Raw genomic sequence first — 20,195 nt, 5'->3', positions numbered from 1 at the left:
GACAATTGGTGAAGGATAGACCTGTCCGAATTCAAAACTTTTCTCTTCCGGTCTTCGTTTATTCGCAGTTTTTGAAGGACGTGTTCTTTGTAGTCCGGGTCCTTCCAAGGATACAGACCCTGAATTCGGACACGGATATTTTCTGCTTGCAAAAAATGCACCATCTCCTGGCAACCTCCCAGCGTTACATTAAACATCCACAAGCGGTGTACTACTGATCGTTAACAGCCTTTTGACATTAGGGAGGAGTTTGTTCACCCAACCAGCTCCCTACATTCAGTGGGTGGCGCAGTTTGCTACAATCAACAGTACACACACAAACACACCCGCTAGAAGGAAACAAATGCACCGAGTACAACAGTTTCATTCTATTGGCTGAGAGGTTGCCAGGTGATGGTGCCGAAAGGCGGTTCCAAAAGCAAGCAGAGATTTTTTTGTAAGTGAAAAATCATCAGTGAATAAGTGCTGACTTACAAATTGTTTTTATTTATAACTTTTTTAAAAATTTTCTGCAAGTGCATGGGGAGACGTTTTGAGTACAAACATTACAAGTTTTGAGAAAAAAGACATTAAGTTCTGCTTTCAAAATGAAAATGTATTAAATGTTTTGAGAACAAAGACATGCTTTTAGACTGAAAATGTGTGCTCTGGAATTATGGCTGAAAAAATCCTCCATATTATTTTGGATTGTAAGTAATTCATTCACTCAAATGTTTTGGTTTTTTAGACAGAGGGGCTCAGGTTTTTGCTAATTTTACAACTTAAAGATCTGGAGTTAAATCTCAGTTGGGGGAGTTTTATTTCTCTGTTCTTATGAGTCCAACTGAAGTGTTTCACCAGTTTTTGTAGTGTAACAACTGGAGTTGATGATTGTATTTTTTATTTTTTTTTCAACAGCTTATAATTCTTCTGGTTTCTTTCACAGGAGGAATATTTGAGTCCATTGAAAGTGGTCCTTCAGGTGCCGAGGAACTAGCCTTCAAATTTGCTTTAAACACAATCAACAGGAACAGAACCTTACTGCCAAACACTACTCTCACCTATGACATCCAAAGGATAAACATCTATGACAGCTTTGAAGCCTCAAGGAAAGGTATGTTAGTAGTTTGAAAGCTTTATGGGTTGAGATTATGCTCATTATAGTCAAACAGTGAAACTGTGCAGAGTTGTGGACATTTGAAAACAGAAAACTGATTAGCTTTTTCTAATTAGTCATTATCTGCCCATAAATATGTGCATGTATTTGCATCAGTCTGATATTTTTGACTCTTTGCTCAATTAGAGCCCACAATATTCTGTTTTGATGATTTACACAAGTCTCTTATATTAAATGTGCTCTAAAAATGAAGCTACTATATAGGTACATAGTTGTTTAGGTTTCACCCAACTGCACTCAAATCATCTCAGGAAAACTTTCAACTTCATGTCATGGAAACACATTCAAAATATAAAACAAACACCGACTGTATTTATTTGAGCAATTTAAATAATCCTGCTTATGGCACAGAACATTACTGCTTTATGCTGTTCTTCCCCTTATGGAGTAAAACTGAAACCTACTGCAATGTTAGCTGGCTAAGAAGCCAGTTAACATTAAAACATAGCCAGATGTAATATGGTCAGGCTTGCTATTTTAGACTTTGAATATTCAAGAACTGCTTTAAATTTTGTTCTAATAATAGTTTCATTAGTTTTCATTCCATAACTTCCTGACCAGATAGTCTTCTTTCTTGGAAACATGAGAACTAACAGTAACCTAAGATGGTGAAACAGGTTTAAAAAAAAGGCAAATGTGGAGCAGCATGAGAAATTCCAGAAATTTCTTTTACATTTTTAACTATTATAACTCTTATCTTATGTTCATGACTCATGAACTTAATATAAGAGAAAAACATAGTACATTTAACAAATGTCTTAAGATGCCCCTCATTTGTTTACTTTTCTTTCTACAATAGTTTAAAGGTGGACTAGGTTACAGCTTCCTATGCTATCGAGGTCTTTTAAATTATTCTTGGCTGCTTAATTCACTTAGAATCCAATGAAAAGATATTCTGATGTCAGAAATAATGTAGATTTTTTTTGTAATTTGTTTTAAAATCCATGTAAAGGCTTGGTACAATCCAACTTCTTTAATAGGCTAATAAATCTAACCTAACAAGTGGAATGGTTTTAGATTGTAAATGTTCTGCATAAAACAAGCATGTAACTAATTACTCTGTTTCTTCTCTTTAGCTTGTGACCAGCTTTCTCTTGGTGTGGCAGCCATCTTTGGCCCCTCTCACAGTTCCTCTGCTAATGCAGTCCAGTCAATTTGCAATGCTTTGGGTGTCCCACATATTCAGACCAAGTGGAAGCATCAAGTATCAGACAACCGAGACACCTACTATGTGAGCCTGTTTCCAGACTTCTCCTCCCTCAGCCGGGCTATTCTGGATCTAGTCCACTTCTTCAAGTGGAAGACAATTACTGTGGTTTATGATGATAGCACTGGTAAGAGTATTAACATGTCCTCTATTGTATTGGTTCCCAGTATTAATCCATGTTTTTAATTTATCTACAAATAATTTTTAATTGCTTTGAAAATGATTCATGCAGAGATGCCGTGATACCAGTTTTTTCCAGACTAAGTAGGAATATGTACTTCAATACCAAATATTAATAATGAGTAATTAATGAGTTAGTATTTATAATTCACACAATAACTTTTAAAAACAAATACATTTTATATAGGACAGTGTGGCTCTTCCTTTTAAGCTTACTGTCATGGTCTGTCAGCAAACTTAACCCACAATCAGCAGACACCAGGCTGAAATGACAATCAATGTTTATTTACAGTATTTACAAGCTTTCTCAATGTAAGCCTGTTTCCAGACATTATAGGGGGATTTGGATTCAATGATGCCTGGAGATGAGATTGAATTAATATGTTGGAGCCTATAAAGAATTAGATGAATTTATTTTTGCTAATATATTAATGTTGCAGATCTGGAGTTGTGTGAAGATCTATAGATCTATTGTTATTTATTTATTTATTTATTGTGCTTAGACCCTCCTCCTTGTCAGTCAGCCTCCTGCTCTGATTAACAAGCAGAAGCAGCAGCTGTGGTTGTTCTGATTGTTAAGTTAAGGAGTGAGGTGTGAAATAGTTTTTCTACCGCCAAATAAAGTTTATATTTACATCTTCTGAAAGTTAACTAGGAGAATATTTCTGTTCTTAAAGAAAGCTCATATTTTTCAAACAGAAAACTCTCTACGAGTGCTTTTTGTATTGGATAAGTCGGAAACCTCCTCCTGGAAACTACTCTGGCACCTTTTGATTTTTGGAGGCTTGTTAGCATGCCAGAGTAGCCGTAACATAATAACTGAAGGTTTGGGTTTGACAAGTAGATTCTTTGAATGAAGAAGTTAAAAAGTTCTGTTATGGTTTGGAAGAGGAATATGGACATTGGGGGGAAGTTTGAAATCTGTCGGTGAGATCACAATGGTCCAGTTTACCACAAGAGGTCGGGTCCCAAAGAGCTGCTTGCAGGTAATCCGTAAGAGATTGAACAGGCAAAGGGACTTGAGAGGAACATGGAGTTCAAAGGGCTAAAGAGTATCAGTACAGTGTTTCAGGTGAGGTCATGTTGTATCAGTACATGTCACCTTCAGAATTCAAGCAAGAATATTTTATTCTAACTATTTAAACTATTTACAATTAGGGTAATGAAATAATATACAACTCACATCCACCATGGATCACTTCTCTTTGCCAGGTGCAAGTCCCACACGCAGCTTTCTTTAAAGTTTTCAGAAGTTTTTGGGTTTTTTTAGCACAGGATCACTGTACCTCACACTGCCGACTGTTCAAGCCACTGAATTTTTGATTTCTGAAAGCTTACTTTATCACCCATCTTGATGCATGCAGCTACATCTTCGTTATCCCTCTAATTATGACCAAAATATGAAGAGATTATTGTATTTTATTTGTGCTTTATATGAATTTTAATTTCTTTTTTCAAAATAAAAACTTGCATTTTAGGAAAGCTCTATTCTGGTGCCCTTTTTGCTCACCATGTATATGTTTGTCTTATTTAAAGGGACTAAACATATTGATAACTGATTATCTCACCTTGAACAAATTGCTTTAATATTGCTGGGAAGTAATATTTGACTCATTTATCAACTCACCTGCATTTACTCCTTATCGCTCATTACGATGCCTCATTCACTAATACCAATTTTTTAGAATAACTTATTTTGTCACATTGTAATAAACAGTTGTACTACGCTGATAACATACTAGGTAATTGTAAAACAACACAATAAATGTGGGTAACCATGGTAACCAGTGAGCATCTAAAGCTCTTTCAGCAGTCAAGTTGTACGCGCATCCACTGTATTTACAAACAAATAATCCCTCAATACATTAATCACCAGGTGTCGAATGCTTCTCCAAAAGCTCCTTATATCCAATCAGGCCTTCAACATACAAGCCATGGCTGTGCTTAAGGTGACTAATCAAATCTGATGCATTAAACACATTGTTTTTCTCCTCGCCTAACTTTTTTTCAACATTTATTAATTGGGTAATTGTTAATATTGTATTTTTTCATTACTATTGAAATTATGCCAAGTGTTTTCTGATATAAGGGAATTTTAAAATGACTTATTCCAGTTCGAAAGCTGTTTTCTCCAATTATAGTGACACCACTTGAACTCTGTGCAGGTCTCATACAGTTGATTAAAAAAACTAAACGCCAACACCATCTAACATGTTTTTGGTGCTATACGTTATGACATCAGGCTGATAAGAATAATTCAAAGTTTCTTGTTATCAACTGATAAATATTGAGCCTGTAATTACTTTGCAGCCCTTGTAATAGGCCTAAATGATATAATAATAACAATAATAATAATTTATTATTATAATAAGTATCCTCATAAAAACACTGCATGAAAAATGATTTAGACAGAGAGAATATTCATATTTGCCAAATTACTACAAACTACTACAAAAGGTAGCAGTTGATAATATATTGAGCCGTTTGGGAGCCATAATAGTCTGCTTTTCAATTTCAAGTTGTACCACAAAAGCCAGCTCTCTGAAAAGACATCTTCCCATCAGTGGTTTTTACCGTCATTTATTTGTAAAAGACTGAACATCACTCTCATTAGCTGTTGCGATAGTAGGTTGCAAAAATTCATAAAACTAGTAATTTAGAGGAAATTTGGTAAGTTCAGGCACTACTTGATTGTCTGAAAAATAGCACAACATTTCAGTCTCAGTTTTGTACCACATATATAAAAAACTTCTTTGGAAGTTGTACCACTTGTACTACAAGAATTCTGCATTTCTTATGCAGAATTCTGAGGAAACCAGAATCAAGATTTATTCATTTGGCAAATCAGTACAATACAGTCAGATGTATTTTGGATACAAAGCTCCTAATCAAGGAGTGACCTTCTTCCACTAGTGAAGAGAAAGAGAAAGTCTTCGTCCTAGGAGTGGGGTTTAACGGTCCCCGTATCATCAGTTTTCTTCCTGAAACTCCTCCTTTTTCCTGCTGCTGGGACCAGTGTTCATTCGTTCCATCCATCCACCCATCCATCCATCCATCCATCCATCCATCCATCCATCCAGTTTCTAATACTCTTATGCCTGGTCACAAGGGGTGGGGGTACCATAATATATACATATTTAAATCAAATGTATTGTTATTACTATTATAGTTATTACTGTAACACCTCCTGGCTTTCAACTTCATCTTTCTTTTATGGCTTATTTGCTCTACAAATCTCCATGATGAGAGTTTTGTGTGATACCACAAAATGATATATTTGATAATGTATCATTTTGTGGTATCAGTGGATGCTGAGTGGCAAATTGTATAGATGTGTCTCACATTCTGAAAAGATACCTACCTTTAAACTTCTGGTGGTTCTTAAATAAGCTCAAGAACAATGTGTAGAGATCCTCATGGAATAGGTTCCCATAGCTAAGTAGCTTCATCCAAATCTTCAAAAAAAAAAAAAGCAGATGCAGTGCAGTGGAGTCACAGATGTGATCTCTGGGTTTGGACGCTTCCTGGAGGACGGAATATGTCTAATTGGATTGAGTCAGATGTGTTTCTGTCTGAGCTTGACCTCTTTGTTGCTGTGGAGTTAACTCTGAGTGCCTCGACATGCAAAGGCATTTTGAATAATTAGCATGTACATCCTGTCCAAAACAGAAAAATTAAAAAAATGGGTGGATAAAATCATTGTAAGCTAATTTAAATATTCCTTCTTGAAATTTTTTTGACTTTGAAATGGTGTAATTTTTATTATTCATCATGTCTGAGTGAATATTTATCTGGGAAAAGCTTTTTTACTGTATAATTTTGTAGTCTTATTTCAAAGGTGACATAATGCCAGTAGGTTGGATATATGTAGCATATGCTAGAGGTCATATTGTGTGTGCTAGCCTAAGGTAAAACTGCCAGGCCTCCCAAAGCTTCATCTAGCTGGAAAGCTGAAGTTAGTGTAGATAGACTGGTCATATTGCATAATATATTCACTATCTTACATATTTAGGCCTGAGTTTGGCTCAGATCTACTCTGTATCTCTTCTGCCTGTGAGGATTTCAGTTTTCTTTGTGCTTATTTTGGTTTCTGTGTCTATTGAGTCTCTGTGTTGTCCTGTCTACCCCTTGATTGGTTACACCTGTTCCTTGTTTCCCCTGATTGGTTATATTATGTTTAACTTAAGCACTTGTCCATCTTATCGAGTCTGTGACTTGTTAAAACCACTTGCATAATTTAAAAAGATGAACTACTGTGCTTTCATTCTGTGTACACAAAAACTTTAAATAATATTCCCCAAAGCCTATAAATTCCATCACATTGCAGTAACATGGTCAAATATTGATGCCGTCTTATGACATAATCAGGGTAAGTGAAATTGGAAACAACTAAGGCTGAAACGAGAAGCAGAGGAAGTTGTGAGTGATTTCAGCAAAGATTTGAGAAATTTATCTGCAGAAGCTAAATGGAATGATATAGAAGAAGGAGCTGGTTTTACTGAAGAACTATAAGCCTATTGATTGAGTCATATAATTCAGGAAGATGATGCCAACATTTCTGTGGAGGAAGGGTCCAAATTTCTGAATGCTAATAAACACATCTATACATGTACAATATTAATCATCTTTAATTCTGGTTTAATTAAAATAAACAAGCTACTTTAAAGTGACTGATTCCATATCTGTGTGTGTTCCGAATGTTCTGAGCATGTTCTTTTAAACATGCTCAACTAAAAACTAAAAACATTTACAACACGCAGCCAGCGTACACCAGCTCTCTTCATCCGGTTTCTGTTGCCAATGTCAGAAGTTTTATTTTTAGTACAAGGTCTCTGCTCACACTGCTTCCCGTTGAGCCCACTGCACTTTTCATCTCAGATTGTTTTCTCATCATTTATCCACGTACCACCTGCATGTAACACATCTGGGTCATTGAGGTGTATCTGATTTACTAATCTCAGACTGACAACATAACTATTTTATCACGCTTTGATAAATAGTTCTGCGACAGACCTGCGACCTGTCCAGGGTGACCCCGCCTCTCGCCCGGAACGCAGCTGGAGAGGAACAAGCAACCCTCCTGGCCCCATTAGGGACAAAGGTGTATAGAAAATAGATGGATGGATGGATGGATGATAAATAGTTGAAGTATGCTGACAACATGATGCCTAATGTTAAAACAGCAAGACCAATACCAGTAACCATACCAACCAGTGATAGTTCAAATCTAGTCTGGTTCTTTCTGCAGTCAGCTTGCATCTACTGTGTTTACAAATAATCCTTCTATATTTTGATTTGGGTTTTTTTCTAATATTTTTAACATTTTCAGAACAGTGAAATGATCTACTCAGAACAGAAGATGGAGCCATCTGTTTTCTGCCTTCGTCCATTATTGTTGAAGATTTTTATGATTTGAGAATGACAGCAGACTTATGTGTCCACTGTTCAGCGGCAGAGAGAAAAGGTTGAGTGTTTTATATGAGTGCTGTATAACCTGCTAGTTCTGCTTATGAAGGGAGGAGAACATCCCTGACCACATTGTTGTCGAGAAACAGGATAAAGAACTCTCCTGTCGGCTGTACTTGGTGGTGCGTTTGACATTAGCAAAAACAATACAAGCTGTCAGACAATCTGAAAAGGTGGCTGCTCAGGTGAGCCAACAGGGCGACTTGGTGACATCAGTGGAAGAGGTCAACCGTAAGAAGAGACGCATGCATTGGAAACCACAACACAGTAAGCATTAAGGAAATAAAAAAGGGATAAATTAAGATAAATGTGGGCAATGTGGAAAAGTATAGCACTCTAGAAACGGTGTGCCCTGCAAAGAAAACTGTGTCACAACTGTCATAACGTGGAACATTAGGACAGGGTATGTAGGAACAGAAAATCAGTAAATGAGGTTTCAGAGGTTAAAGACAAAGCAAGCTCAAATTTCTAAGGTTCTGTGTGTAATAAGAATGAGAAAAATGAAGCATGGACTGGTACAGTTGAAAGTTGATGAACCTCCAGTTGAGTATAAAATTGACAATGGTGCAGACATCAATGTGATGAACAAAGAAACTTTTCACACACTTAACCCTGAGAGAGCGCTGGAACCATCTGATCTGCCCCTGACCATCCCAGGAGGGGAGCTGTGTTGTCTTGACTGTTTCAATGTCATCCTCAAACACAAGAGAGAAAAGTACCCATTTAACGTTTATGTTGTCAGTGGACATAAAGTCAACAATCTACTCAGCACATCGCTTTCACTAAGGATGAACTTGGTGAGGTGAGTGGATAAACTGACAAACAACATAAGTAAGCACACTAAAAACCAAACCAGTCAAAATACAGCTAAAGGACAATGCTGTGCCGTATGCTGTACATACTCTCTGCCTTTGCTAGAGAGAGTTAAGAGCTGGAAAGAATGGAAGTTAATGGTGTCATAGAATGGGTTACACAACCTACTGAATGATGTGCTCCCATCGTCCCTGTTCTTAAAAAGAGCTCAGGCAAAGCCTGGATCTGCATTGACTTAACTAAATTAAATAAGTCAATGAAAAGGGAACGCTACATATTGTCCACTCCAGATTAGATAACCTCCAAACTAAATGGAGGTACAGTACTTTCCTCTCTTGATGCAGCCAGGAAAGGTGCAAGAGCTTAAAAGAGTTCTGGGAATGGTGAACTACCTTAGGAGGTTTTTTTCCCTCCCTGACCACAGTAGGGTTGCCCTTGTATAAGATGTTCAGGACTAACAACGTCGAGACCTGGGGCCCTGCAGAGCAGTCATCCTTTGAGAAAATAAAACATGCTGACTACAGCTCCAGTCCTTGCCTTCTACGACATCACCAAACTCATATCAGTTTCAGCAGACGGAAGTAGTTATGGGCTGGAAGCAGTGCTGCTCCAACTTCATGGAGAAAATGGAGGTTGATTGCCTACTGCTCCAGACACCTCTCAAATGCAGAAACACATTATGTACAGATGGAAAATGAATGTCTGGCTGGCGTGTGGGCTTGTGAGCAGTTCGACTAATATCTCTGTGGTCTAGATCAGTTCAGGTTGGAAACTGATCACAAATCACTGGTGCCAATAGTAAATAATCAGAGCATCGGTAATGTTCCCTTATAATGTTAGCGTCTTCTAATGATACTTATGAGATACAAACCTGAAGCAGTATATGTACCAGGAAAAATGCTTGTTGTCACCAATGCTCTGATTCAAAGCCCATTGTCACATGAGAAAATATTGACATGCACACAGACCTGGGCAGTTATGTGGCTGCTGTAATTCGAAGCATCCCTGCATCACCATCCAGCATGGACAGTCTTAGAATGGCCACAGCAGCTGATGGAGAGATTTTTTTATTATTTTGGCCTGCTCTGTTTCCCTTCTCAGTGCTCACCTCTGCAATCAAGCTCATCTGGTCCACTTGCACACTACCACACTGCAATGCAATCAGGTTCATGCCATCCACCTGTTCACCAGCAATTATATTCAAATTTTGGGTCCTCTGGTTTTGTTTTGAGTATTACATCTTCAGACTGTCATCAAACATATCAGAAATGGGTGGCCATAATACAGCGGAAAGGTGATGTTGAAGATCAGAGCATACATGAAAGTGAGAAATGAACTTTCAGAAGGTGGTGGTTTGGTCATAAGAGGCTGCAGGACTGTTTTCCCAGAGTCAGAGGGATGAGATCTTCAACAGACTACTAAATGTAGAGAAACAGCAAATTATTCAGTTTGGTACCCTGGTTCCTCTGAGACCTCAGTAAACCTGTGATGCAATGTCAGATCTGCCAAGAGCAGAAACGAACACAACGGAAGTAACTGTAACCACTGTTCTAGTTTTCCCCTATGAACAGCGCCCAGATTCTCTGACCTACACTCTATCAAAATTATACTTCACAATGAGAAAATAGTGTCTTAATTGGCAACAATGTATGTTGTAAATAGAGTGCGTAACTGAGCACAAGAGCAAGGCTAAGATAACTACAACTAAGAGCTAAATGCAGTGCAACTTTGACCTGATACTAAAATAAGGAATGAAGACGTACCAGTTTAATAAACCGTACTGGTCAGTAATAAACCAAGGGCAATGCACATTACCAGAGCACAGTTAACTTTCAGCACCATAGAACAATAGCACAGAAGGTAACCCACCCATTAATTAGGTATTAATCACAGGAAGTGTTACACCCCAATAGATTAGTAATAATATTTTTAGCACACTTAGTGGAACCGTGCTGTCTCAGTGCTGTTCAAAACAAGCCTTTAAACAAGTTATATACTTAAAAAAGGCTGAATATATCAAACTGGTTGTATCAAGCACACTATTCAGTGTTTTGAATTAGTAAAGCAGTCTGTTAGCTGTTCAAACGTTGCAGGCCTGAGGGGACTCTGTTAGCTTTCGTCCTTGGAATAGCAGTTCCAATGATGGTGGCTCCCACAACAACCACGAGGAATGGGTTACTCACCCCACTATGGATTACCAGTTTTAAATGAATGGCAATAAAACTGCTCCAACTCCGGTCCAACAGTCCGTTCTGGCTCACGAGCGTGGTTCGGATCTGCAGCTCCAAAAACCAGACAAAACGTTCAGTAAAGGTTTGTAGCTCCAACTGGTTAGTAAAACAAAATAATAGTCCACAATGGCATAGGCCCGACCTCGTCCATAAACGGCCTACTGCTAGTAGTACTGCTAGTAGTGGCAGTGGGTATGTACACCTCAGTCCCGTTCTCCCCCCCGCCCCCGGTCCATCACAACCAATCAAATTGCATAAACTTGATTTTGCCCTTGACTGACCAGTAAGGTAGAGACAAGTAAAATTAATGCAGTTACTGGTGGTAGTAAATAATAGTTATTAACAAACGCTACATTTACTGTGTGTTTTAAGCCAACAGAAAACACCTATGTGCCTTATATTGTTATGGACTTTTACAGTCTGTAAAACCTCCAATATGCGAGTATAAAACATTAAACAAGTTAAGTAAAAGGTGATTATTACTGTTTAAGGAGAAAAGGTCTACAATGCATTGTATTTAAGAAAATGTTTAAGGGGTGTAGGAGAAAAGAGTACAACTCCACCAGGCCACATGCAGAGTCCCAATTACCCCATCTCTTAAGATGGTGGGAGGATTAATAAAAGACTTTTTCAACTACCAACCTTATTTCTAAACAAAAGAAATACAAATAAATGGGATTGGTAGTGTGCCTAAACAGGCATGGAGCGAATGGGGACAAATTCTGCTCCAAAATCTCCTAATGCCAGATTTTGTCTGCTATCATAACAAAAGGATTTAAACCAGAGGAGCTACAGTGCATGGCTCAAAGTATTAATAGTTTTAGAATGTAACTGTTTAAAACCATGGTAAACCCTGCTTACTCACCTTCCAAAATGTTTCGCTTTGTCTTATTAGGTTGGACAATTTTAGGTGTCAGTTTTTGTCTTTGCATTTCCATTTTAGCTCAGTGTCTTATTTGTTAAAAGAGAAAAATGACCTTAATTGAGGTAAGTGAGGCCTGGAATGCGCTTTAAATATTGACCTTGATTCTTAAGTGACTTCCTGGATGAGTCCAATATTCTCTTAGAGAAATTTTGTGGGGGCTTCCTATCCTGGGATAGGTGTGTGGGTAATGGTCTTTACTCTCGTTCACAGGAGTCCCAAATGGCTTTTTAATGGTTTCCAGACTGACAGAGGTTAGTGGCTTGGTTTCTCTGATACTTTGTGAACTACCCACCAACCCCCCACTTTATTGTTGCCAAACAGGTTCTAATTTAGTGATTTTTGTGATTCCCACTGGTCTAACCTGTGTGGGTTGAGAAATCTTTAAGGATCTCCTTTTTTTTCTTTGGGGCGGGGGGGTTTACTCATTCATTATTCTGTTTTTGTCTTAGTTATTACTTTGTTTAGATCAACCTTGGATCTGTTGTAGTTTAGTTGAGGTCGCTTTTAGTTTTTTTTTAGTTTACATAATATGTATTGCCTGTTTTTAGTTTGTGTCAGTTAGATTTGATTTCCCAGTTCTGTTCTGATTGAGTATTTAAGAAAGACTGAGACTGTTGCCAAGCCCTGCTCAGCTGAGATGTGTTTAAAGGTATTATATTTGCCTGGAAACCCTTAATGACTGACTCACTTATGCTTCCTAGCTTAGTAGAGCAGTTAGGCTGCATTAGCTGAAATATACTTAATGCGACCTCATATCCCCACTTCAGTTACAGCTCCCCACCATCTGCTCTACACCTGTTTCTGTAACCTCTTCACCTTAACTACCGGTCTCCGTTGATCCTGTTGTTTTGTCCTGTCATCGCAGATGCCACTGCCGCAGCCCCAGAGGAACCTCCATAGCGTCTCTGGGAGGTCGGGCTAGTGCCTGCACTGCTTCATGTTGCCTTTACTTTAAGATCCTTTATTTCCTTGCCTCAGAGCCTGAAAGATTGTTCCTTGTCCCAGAGAAGCAGCAGCTCCACTATCTGCTGCCACATCTGAAGCCTCTTTTTCAGTTGCAGCATCAGCAGCTTCTTTCTCTTCTGGCAAAAGATTTTCCTCCATACGCTGCAGCACAACCAACAGCCTGTCTTCCTGCCGGAGCTCAGACATTCACAGCCATCCCTGCACCAGCTCCTCTATCTGCAGCAGGTTGTTTGCTTGCAGCAGAACCAGTACCCTCTCCATGTGCATTTAAACCACAGGACTCTGTAGAACTTCTTGTGTTCCAGGTTTCAGAGATTCACCATTGGTGTCCCTTGTCTGCAGGGGCCCCTCTGTGGCACCCTAGAACTTTTCTATGGATCCCCAGAGCTAGTGCTCGTTTGGAGGGTCTTCCTCAGGCCCTGTGGCTTTAATGGATGCCAATCACTTGAGCTGCTATTCCCAGGACTTTGGGACGTCAACACCCCCTACTCAGTTTTCTGGCATCCAGACTCTTGCTTTCTTTGTCACCGGCCTCCAGACAATTGGTTCCTTCGTCGCCAGCCTCATGACCTCCATGTGGCTCATATTTACTTATTCAGAGGTTTAGTTCCATTTTATTTTCTGGCCCTCCTTCCGAGGCCCCCCTCCACCTGCCCACCCTCTGATGTTCTTTTAGTTTTGGGACTTATTCAGTGTCTGATATCTGCCTCAAGGGTAGGGTTATGTTAGGATACTAGGTTGTTTTTGGTTTGTAGTTTTCTTCATTTATTGTTCTTGTTTGCCTTTGTTTTTCTTTTTTAATTAGATCAGCCTTGTTTCTCTTTAGTAAGTGTTCTTAGTTGTTTTAGTCTGTTCCCAGTTAATTTAGCTTATTATTTCCTGTGCAAAGTTGTTGTTACAGTTTCTCAGTTCCTCCTTTTTGTGTTTACTTTTCCCCACTCTCTTTTGCCATGCTCTCTTTTTTTCTGTTCAATCTGAGACATAAACAAAAACAACTGCAAACCAAATTAGTAGCAATGCAAATTAATGACACAAAATAATGTTAAACAAAGGAAAAACAAATCTCACATTGCATCAGCCCAGTCCTATAAAGCAGTGCCCAATCAGGTAATTCATAAAAAAAGAAATATGAACTGTCGTCCTGGTTCTGTAGTGCTTGTGCTACAACTCCAGTTCTAGAGGACAACCTATTAACCAACACTGTTCTCAATACACCACCTGGTTACACAAGTCATGCAGAATGACATTGCTACCAAAGTCCACCGGTCCGTCTGAGTTGCAGGACAGCAATGGGTGGTGACCTGTGACCATCAGTCCCAAGTGTTCTCAGGCCAGCTGAGAAACTGAGTCCCTCCAGCGTGTCCTGGGTCTTCCCCAGGGCCTCCTCCAGGTGGGACATGCCCGGAACACCTCACCAGGAAGACATCCAGCTTTTGGCATCCTGACCAGATGCCTAAGCCACCTGAACTTGCTCCTCTTGATGTGAAGGAGCAGTGGTTATACTCTGAGTCCCTCCCGGGGATGCCGAGCTTCTCACCCTGTCTCCAAGGGAGAGCCCAGACACCCTGCGGAGAAAACATATTTCGGCTGCTTGTATCCGTTCCCTAATTTTTTCAGTCATGACCCAAAGCTCATGACCATAGATGGGGATAGGCACATAATTGGAGATATAAAATTTTTGACCCGGCTCTCTCTTCACCATGGCAGACCAGTACAGCACCCGCTTCACTGCAGACACTGTGCCAATCCATCTGTCGATTTCCCGCTTCTTTTTCTCCTCATTAGTAAACAAGATCCCGAGATACTTAAACTCCTCCACTTGTGGCAGGACATTCCTGCCAACCTGGAGAAGCCACTCTACCCTTTTTTCCCCACTCAAGACCATGGCTTCGGGTTTGGAGGCATTGATCCTCATCCCGATAGCTTCACACTCGGCTACGAATCGCTCTCCAGTGAAAGCTGTAGATCAAAACCTGATAAAGCCGATTAGGGCTGTAATGATTCCTTAAATGATTCGAATACCTTGATTATTCCGTTGGGAAAAGGTGGGTAATCTGAACCGTTGTTAGGCGCATAAGCACAAACAACAGTCAGAACCCATTTCCCCACTGGTAGGCAAAGGGAGGCTAGCCAGAGCGTTGAAGTGAGCCTGAGTATTTCTAGCCGGAACCTCTCAATCTCACACACTATCTCAGGCTTCTTCCTTATGAGAGAGGCGACATTCATCCCAAGAGGCAACTTCTCTTGGGGCCGATGATTGGATCGCCAGGGTCCCCCCCCCCCGACCACCGCCCATCCCACATTGCACCTGACCCCATCGGCCCCTCCCCCAGGTAGTGAGTCCATGGGAAGGGGGAACCCACGTTGCCTCTTCGGTCTGAGCCGGGCCCCATGGGGAGAATCCCGACCACCAGGCACTCGCTAGTATGCCCCATCTGCAGGCCTGGCTCCAGAGTGAGGAATTAAATTAAATGACTTTTATTTTCATTAATAATGTGTTTAACCTGGTTCATCATTAGATATTGACTTCTATTGGCTGCTGAGGCATACTCGGCTGCAGACCAACTATTTTTTCTTTGCTGCTTTGATGGATAAATAAAAAAAAAAAGTTAAACTTTTGCTATCTGAAGGCGCAGGGATGGAAGGCGCATTTGAAACCTTTAGATCAGAGGTGTCAAACTCCAGTCCTCAAGGGCCGGTGTCCTGCGACTTTTAGATGTGCCTCTGCTGCACCACACCTGACTAGAATAATTAGGTCATTAGCAAGACTCTGGAGAACTGATCTACACAAGGAGGAGGTAATTAAGTCATTTCATTCCCGTGTTTTGTACCTGTGGCACATCTAAAAACTGCAGGACAGCGGCCCTCGAGGACTGGACTTTGACACCTGTGCTTTAGATGGTTTCAACTGTAAGTTATCAGATGTGGAGAAGTAGGACATAGATTTCTTGCTGAGAGTTCAGTTTTTTATGGTACGCCTCTGGTCATGTGCATTTTGCATGTCTATGTGTTTTGAATCTCAAATTAGAACTAATTGCTAGCGCAGCCTTTTCTGGTCATATATATCATGCATGATAAATATGGAATATGAGAAATGGAGATAATTGTATAAAATTGAGTAGTGTTTCAGGGAAAAGAGTCATTTTCAGGACAAATGATTTAGAGCTCACTGTAGTGTATTTAATGACGAAGATTATTTTTACTGTTTTAAGTGGCCCATATTTCCATTCCCTGGTATATTTATAGGGAAAGAGCAGTTCTATTCATTCTCTGCCTTCATATGCCTGAGCAAATATTTGACACAGGCCTACTTTAATCCTTCTTCAACATGTCCCACACATTTATTTTAACATAAATAAGTAGTCAATGTATTGAGAATCACATTAACATTGACCCTAAAAGTTTGCTGCTCAGTGAGTCATCAGCAATTACATCCATCATGCAGCAGCACAGATCAGTCATCTTGGGGAATCACTCCAGCATCTGCATGGCCAATTATGATTGTGTAAAATGTGTAAAATGAACACTTCATACTTGTCATTGGCAATGCGAAAGGAGGAGAATAAGAAAGGGTAAGGCTTGAGGGGCCATTCTTTCACAAGGATATTTATCACAGGCGGACTGATCTGTTTTACACTCAGGGGACTCCTATTCAGCTCCATAATAAATGCTTGTTGGGGATGAAATATTCATGCAAAGTTAAATATGGATCCTACCGTTGTTGCTGCACATTAAGTATTGCCAATACTGATCAGTTCTGATGCCCCTTTTACTGCTCCAACTGCCCTATGGGCAACACTTGCAGATTTTGGAAAAGGGAAGGAATCAGCCATCAGAATGGAGGAAGAGACATGTTGTTATCTGAGCTTGAAAAAAAATCTCAAATGTGTTTATGATAAGCTTGTGCAACAGTTAAATGTATCAGCTGCTTTTATCAATGTTAACTAAGCGTAAAAGTGAATCTGCTGTTCCAGCAGAAGCAATTTTTCTCCACAGAGCTTATGCAATACCAAGTTCTCACATGAGACGTACATATGATCAAAAAACAGTTTGGCTTTCTCAGACACTTTTTAGTGTTAAAATTATTTTGAGCAAAAGTTAGTTTGGAAGCGCTAAAGTGGTAACGATGCAGAAACTCAGAAGATAAGAAAACCCAAAAACTATTTGACTATATGGTAGAAGTGCCCACAGGCTCTTTAACAATTGTGAATTTGCTTTTACACTAGCCCACCTCTAACCGGTTTGGGCCCAGTCCTCTTTGGCCACATTCATTTTCCATGAGTAAATCCAGCACGGCTCAGCCCGGCTGTACTCAGATTGCAGAACCTACTTCAGAGGTAGTACTTCCAGACCGAACAGGGTTCATGAGGGTGGATCGGGGAGGCGGGGGGTGAGAATTGGGGAGGGTCGTTGAGGGTCGGGTCCGGTAGCGTATTGCTAGAGTCCACTGGGAGTGGCAGATGAGGAGAGGAGGCTTAGTGTACTGTTAGACTGCAGAGGGGGTAGGGGATGGCTATGGGAGGGGAGAGGGAAAGTATCACAAAAAGGGATTGGGATGTCTTTTCACCCATTTTTGGTGATTTAAGGGGAGAGGGTTAAGGGATTAATCAGAAGCCGCGGCAGGAACAGTAGGTTTCGCAGCAGAATGACCATGAACAACTAACAGCTCATCTTTCTGAAGAATGGAAACTGGGAAGCTGTGGTCAGATGGAGCTGCAGTTAGTGTGAAACACCAGAAATAAATTAAATTGTGATATGAGTTTAATTTTTCATTTGGATTAAGGAAAAATAGCAATAAGGTTCATGCATCTTTTGACTACATTGCCTATAGGTTTCACATTTTAAAAAATAAAGTGCCAGATGTAATTATATTTATATTTATAGCAAAATAATCAGCTGATCTGAGTCTTTATCATTATGTTTGGGCCAGCAATAAATTTCTGCTAAACATAATGAAATATATGGGTTTATTTTAGTCCATCAAAACCACAACCTCAAGGTTCTTCATTTCTGTGTGGCTGCAGAAAACAGCAAAGGGTTGATCACAGCTGAAGTGAGCGCACAACCCACCCACAGTAGCAAGAAACAGAATATATAAAGGAGAAGCTCACTGCCTGGGGTGGAACTGAACCACACATTAACCAGTTAGTGTGTGACTGGAAATGTGCCTTTAGTGTTCAAAGAATTACCCTTTACCTGATGTGGAAAGAGACCTTTCTCCACCGGCAAGTGCACTAACCAGTTAATATGCGGCTCGGTTCTGGGGTAGAGAAGCTCTGATGCCCACACACAATTTTTCACTATTGTGTGTGGGCCAGGAGCACTCAGCAGCTGTTTGCAGTGACACCCCGCAATGGAGAACCTTGACAATCTCCATTTATGGACTCAAATAAACCCAGATATTTAAATTTGTCTTACAGAAATTTATTGATGACAAAAACATCATGATAAAGACTCAGAAAAGCTGATTTTGTTATACGTATAAATACCCTTACTTTCTGGCACTTTAAAAAAAAAATTGCAACATTTTGGATTTAGGTAATGCAGTGAAAAGATGTAAACCAATACACAAATGAAAGTGTGGAAGTGTGAGGTGCAGAGAGTGAAAAGGAACGGCGAGAGTACAGTTCCCTCTGGTGCTCTTGTGTTGCTGACCACCTGGTTAGACACACAATCCTTCAGTGTGGTCTGTTTATCAGGTAGTCATAGATGCTACACTGGGCTGACCAGTATCCTCGTCCTGATGGTGGATCTGAGCAGAACCTCAGATCCACCATCAGTTCCTTGGTCTTTGTCATATTGAGCTGCAGGTGGCCCACACCATGTAACAAAGTTGCCTACAACAGCCCAGCACTCAGCCTCATCACCCTGATACTGATACAGCCAGCCATGGCAGAGTAATCTGAGAACATCTGTAGATGACAGGTCTCAGTGCAATGGATGAAGTTGGTTGTATAGAGGGTGAAGAGGACATTCCTTTGTGGAAGCCCAGTGTTGCTGTCAACACTGTTTGACACAGTGTCACAAGTGCACAAACTACGGCCTGCTAGTCAGAGAGTCCACATCCAGGGCTCAAGGGAGAATCCACCTGCATCGCCATCAGCTTCTCACCCAGTAGAGCTGGATGGAAGGTATGGAATGGAGTAGGCAAATAAATCAACTGAATTCTCACAGTGTTAATCAGCTGGTGCAGACGAGTGTATACATGTTTAAGCAGGAAGATGATGGCATCCTCAACTCCAAGTCTGGGCTCGTAGGGCAAGCTGCAAAGGGTTCACATTTGGTTGGACCAGGGGCCTGAGCTGCTCTAATATCACTCCTACCAGGGTCTTTATGATGTGGGAGGTCAGCGCCACAGGCCTGAAGTTCATGGAGTCACAGGGATGCTGTGTCTTTGGCACCAGAACAATGAAGGATGTTTTCCACATCACATGGATCCTCAGTAGGCGCAGGCTCATCTTGAAGACATGAGGGAGAACGCCACAGAGCTGGATAGAATAGGCTTTGAGCACCCTCAGGTTCACACGATCAGGGCCTGAAGCCTTCCCATGATGGAGTCTCACCTGCTGTCGTCTAATATCTTCATTGATGACGTTATCCGTAGAAGTTCTAAGGGCTGGGGAGATGGTCACTGAGTAGAAGAGGAGGGAAGGAGGTGTGAAGGTGAAACTCACATGGGGATAAAAGACTCTGAGGAGGGGGGGTGGAGAATGGGTGGACAGCAGCAATGGTATTGATGGGAAAGTGGGTGGGAGGTACAGGGACCACAATGTTAAATTTGTTAAAAACAGGTTGAGTTCATTGGCTCTGTCAACATTGCCTTCAACCACAATAGCCAGGAATCAGAATCTCCCTCTGATTCCTGGCCTGCTGATCTGAACCCAGTGATGGGTTCAGACCTCTCCAGACCTCTCATGTTTTTTCTGCTGGACATTCCTCTTCAGCTTCCTCCTGTAATGATCTATTGAGCAGAGAGAGGGGAGAGGAACTGTATGAACCTTGTATGTTGGCATACAGCAAGTCCAGAGTCCTCTCTTCTCTAGTGGGACAGCTCACATACAGGGTGAAGTTGGGCAGGGTTTTGACCATGGTGATATGATTAAAATCACCCAAGATAACGTTGAATGCAGTCGTACGTCCAGTCTGCAAGTGAGCTATAGAGGAGTGGATGACAACACAGGCCATGATAGGCCTGTGTTGTCACAAGGGGATGAAAATAGTCAACAGTTTAACATGGGAATATTCATGGGG

General features: G+C 40.5%; 1 protein-coding gene across 4 annotated transcripts in view; it reads left to right on the top strand.

The window, feature by feature from the left end:
* Positions 1-20,195, top strand: part of grik2 (glutamate receptor, ionotropic, kainate 2) — a 369,508-nt gene that overhangs the window by 128,024 nt on the left and 221,289 nt on the right. For all 4 annotated transcript variants that reach the window (XM_044116261.1, XM_044116262.1, XM_044116260.1 and 1 more), the window contains 2 exons: positions 926-1,093; positions 2,233-2,490. In XM_044116261.1, coding sequence (XP_043972196.1) covers positions 926-1,093; positions 2,233-2,490 — 426 coding nt within the window. The remainder of the gene's footprint in view (positions 1-925; positions 1,094-2,232; positions 2,491-20,195) is intronic.

The sequence above is a fragment of the Gambusia affinis genome, linkage group LG05 (genome assembly GCF_019740435.1).
Source record: "Gambusia affinis linkage group LG05, SWU_Gaff_1.0, whole genome shotgun sequence".
Lineage (NCBI taxonomy): Eukaryota > Metazoa > Chordata > Actinopteri > Cyprinodontiformes > Poeciliidae > Gambusia > Gambusia affinis.
The sequence above is the reverse complement of the archived record's forward strand: the minus strand, read 5'-3'. Positions and strand labels throughout refer to the sequence as shown.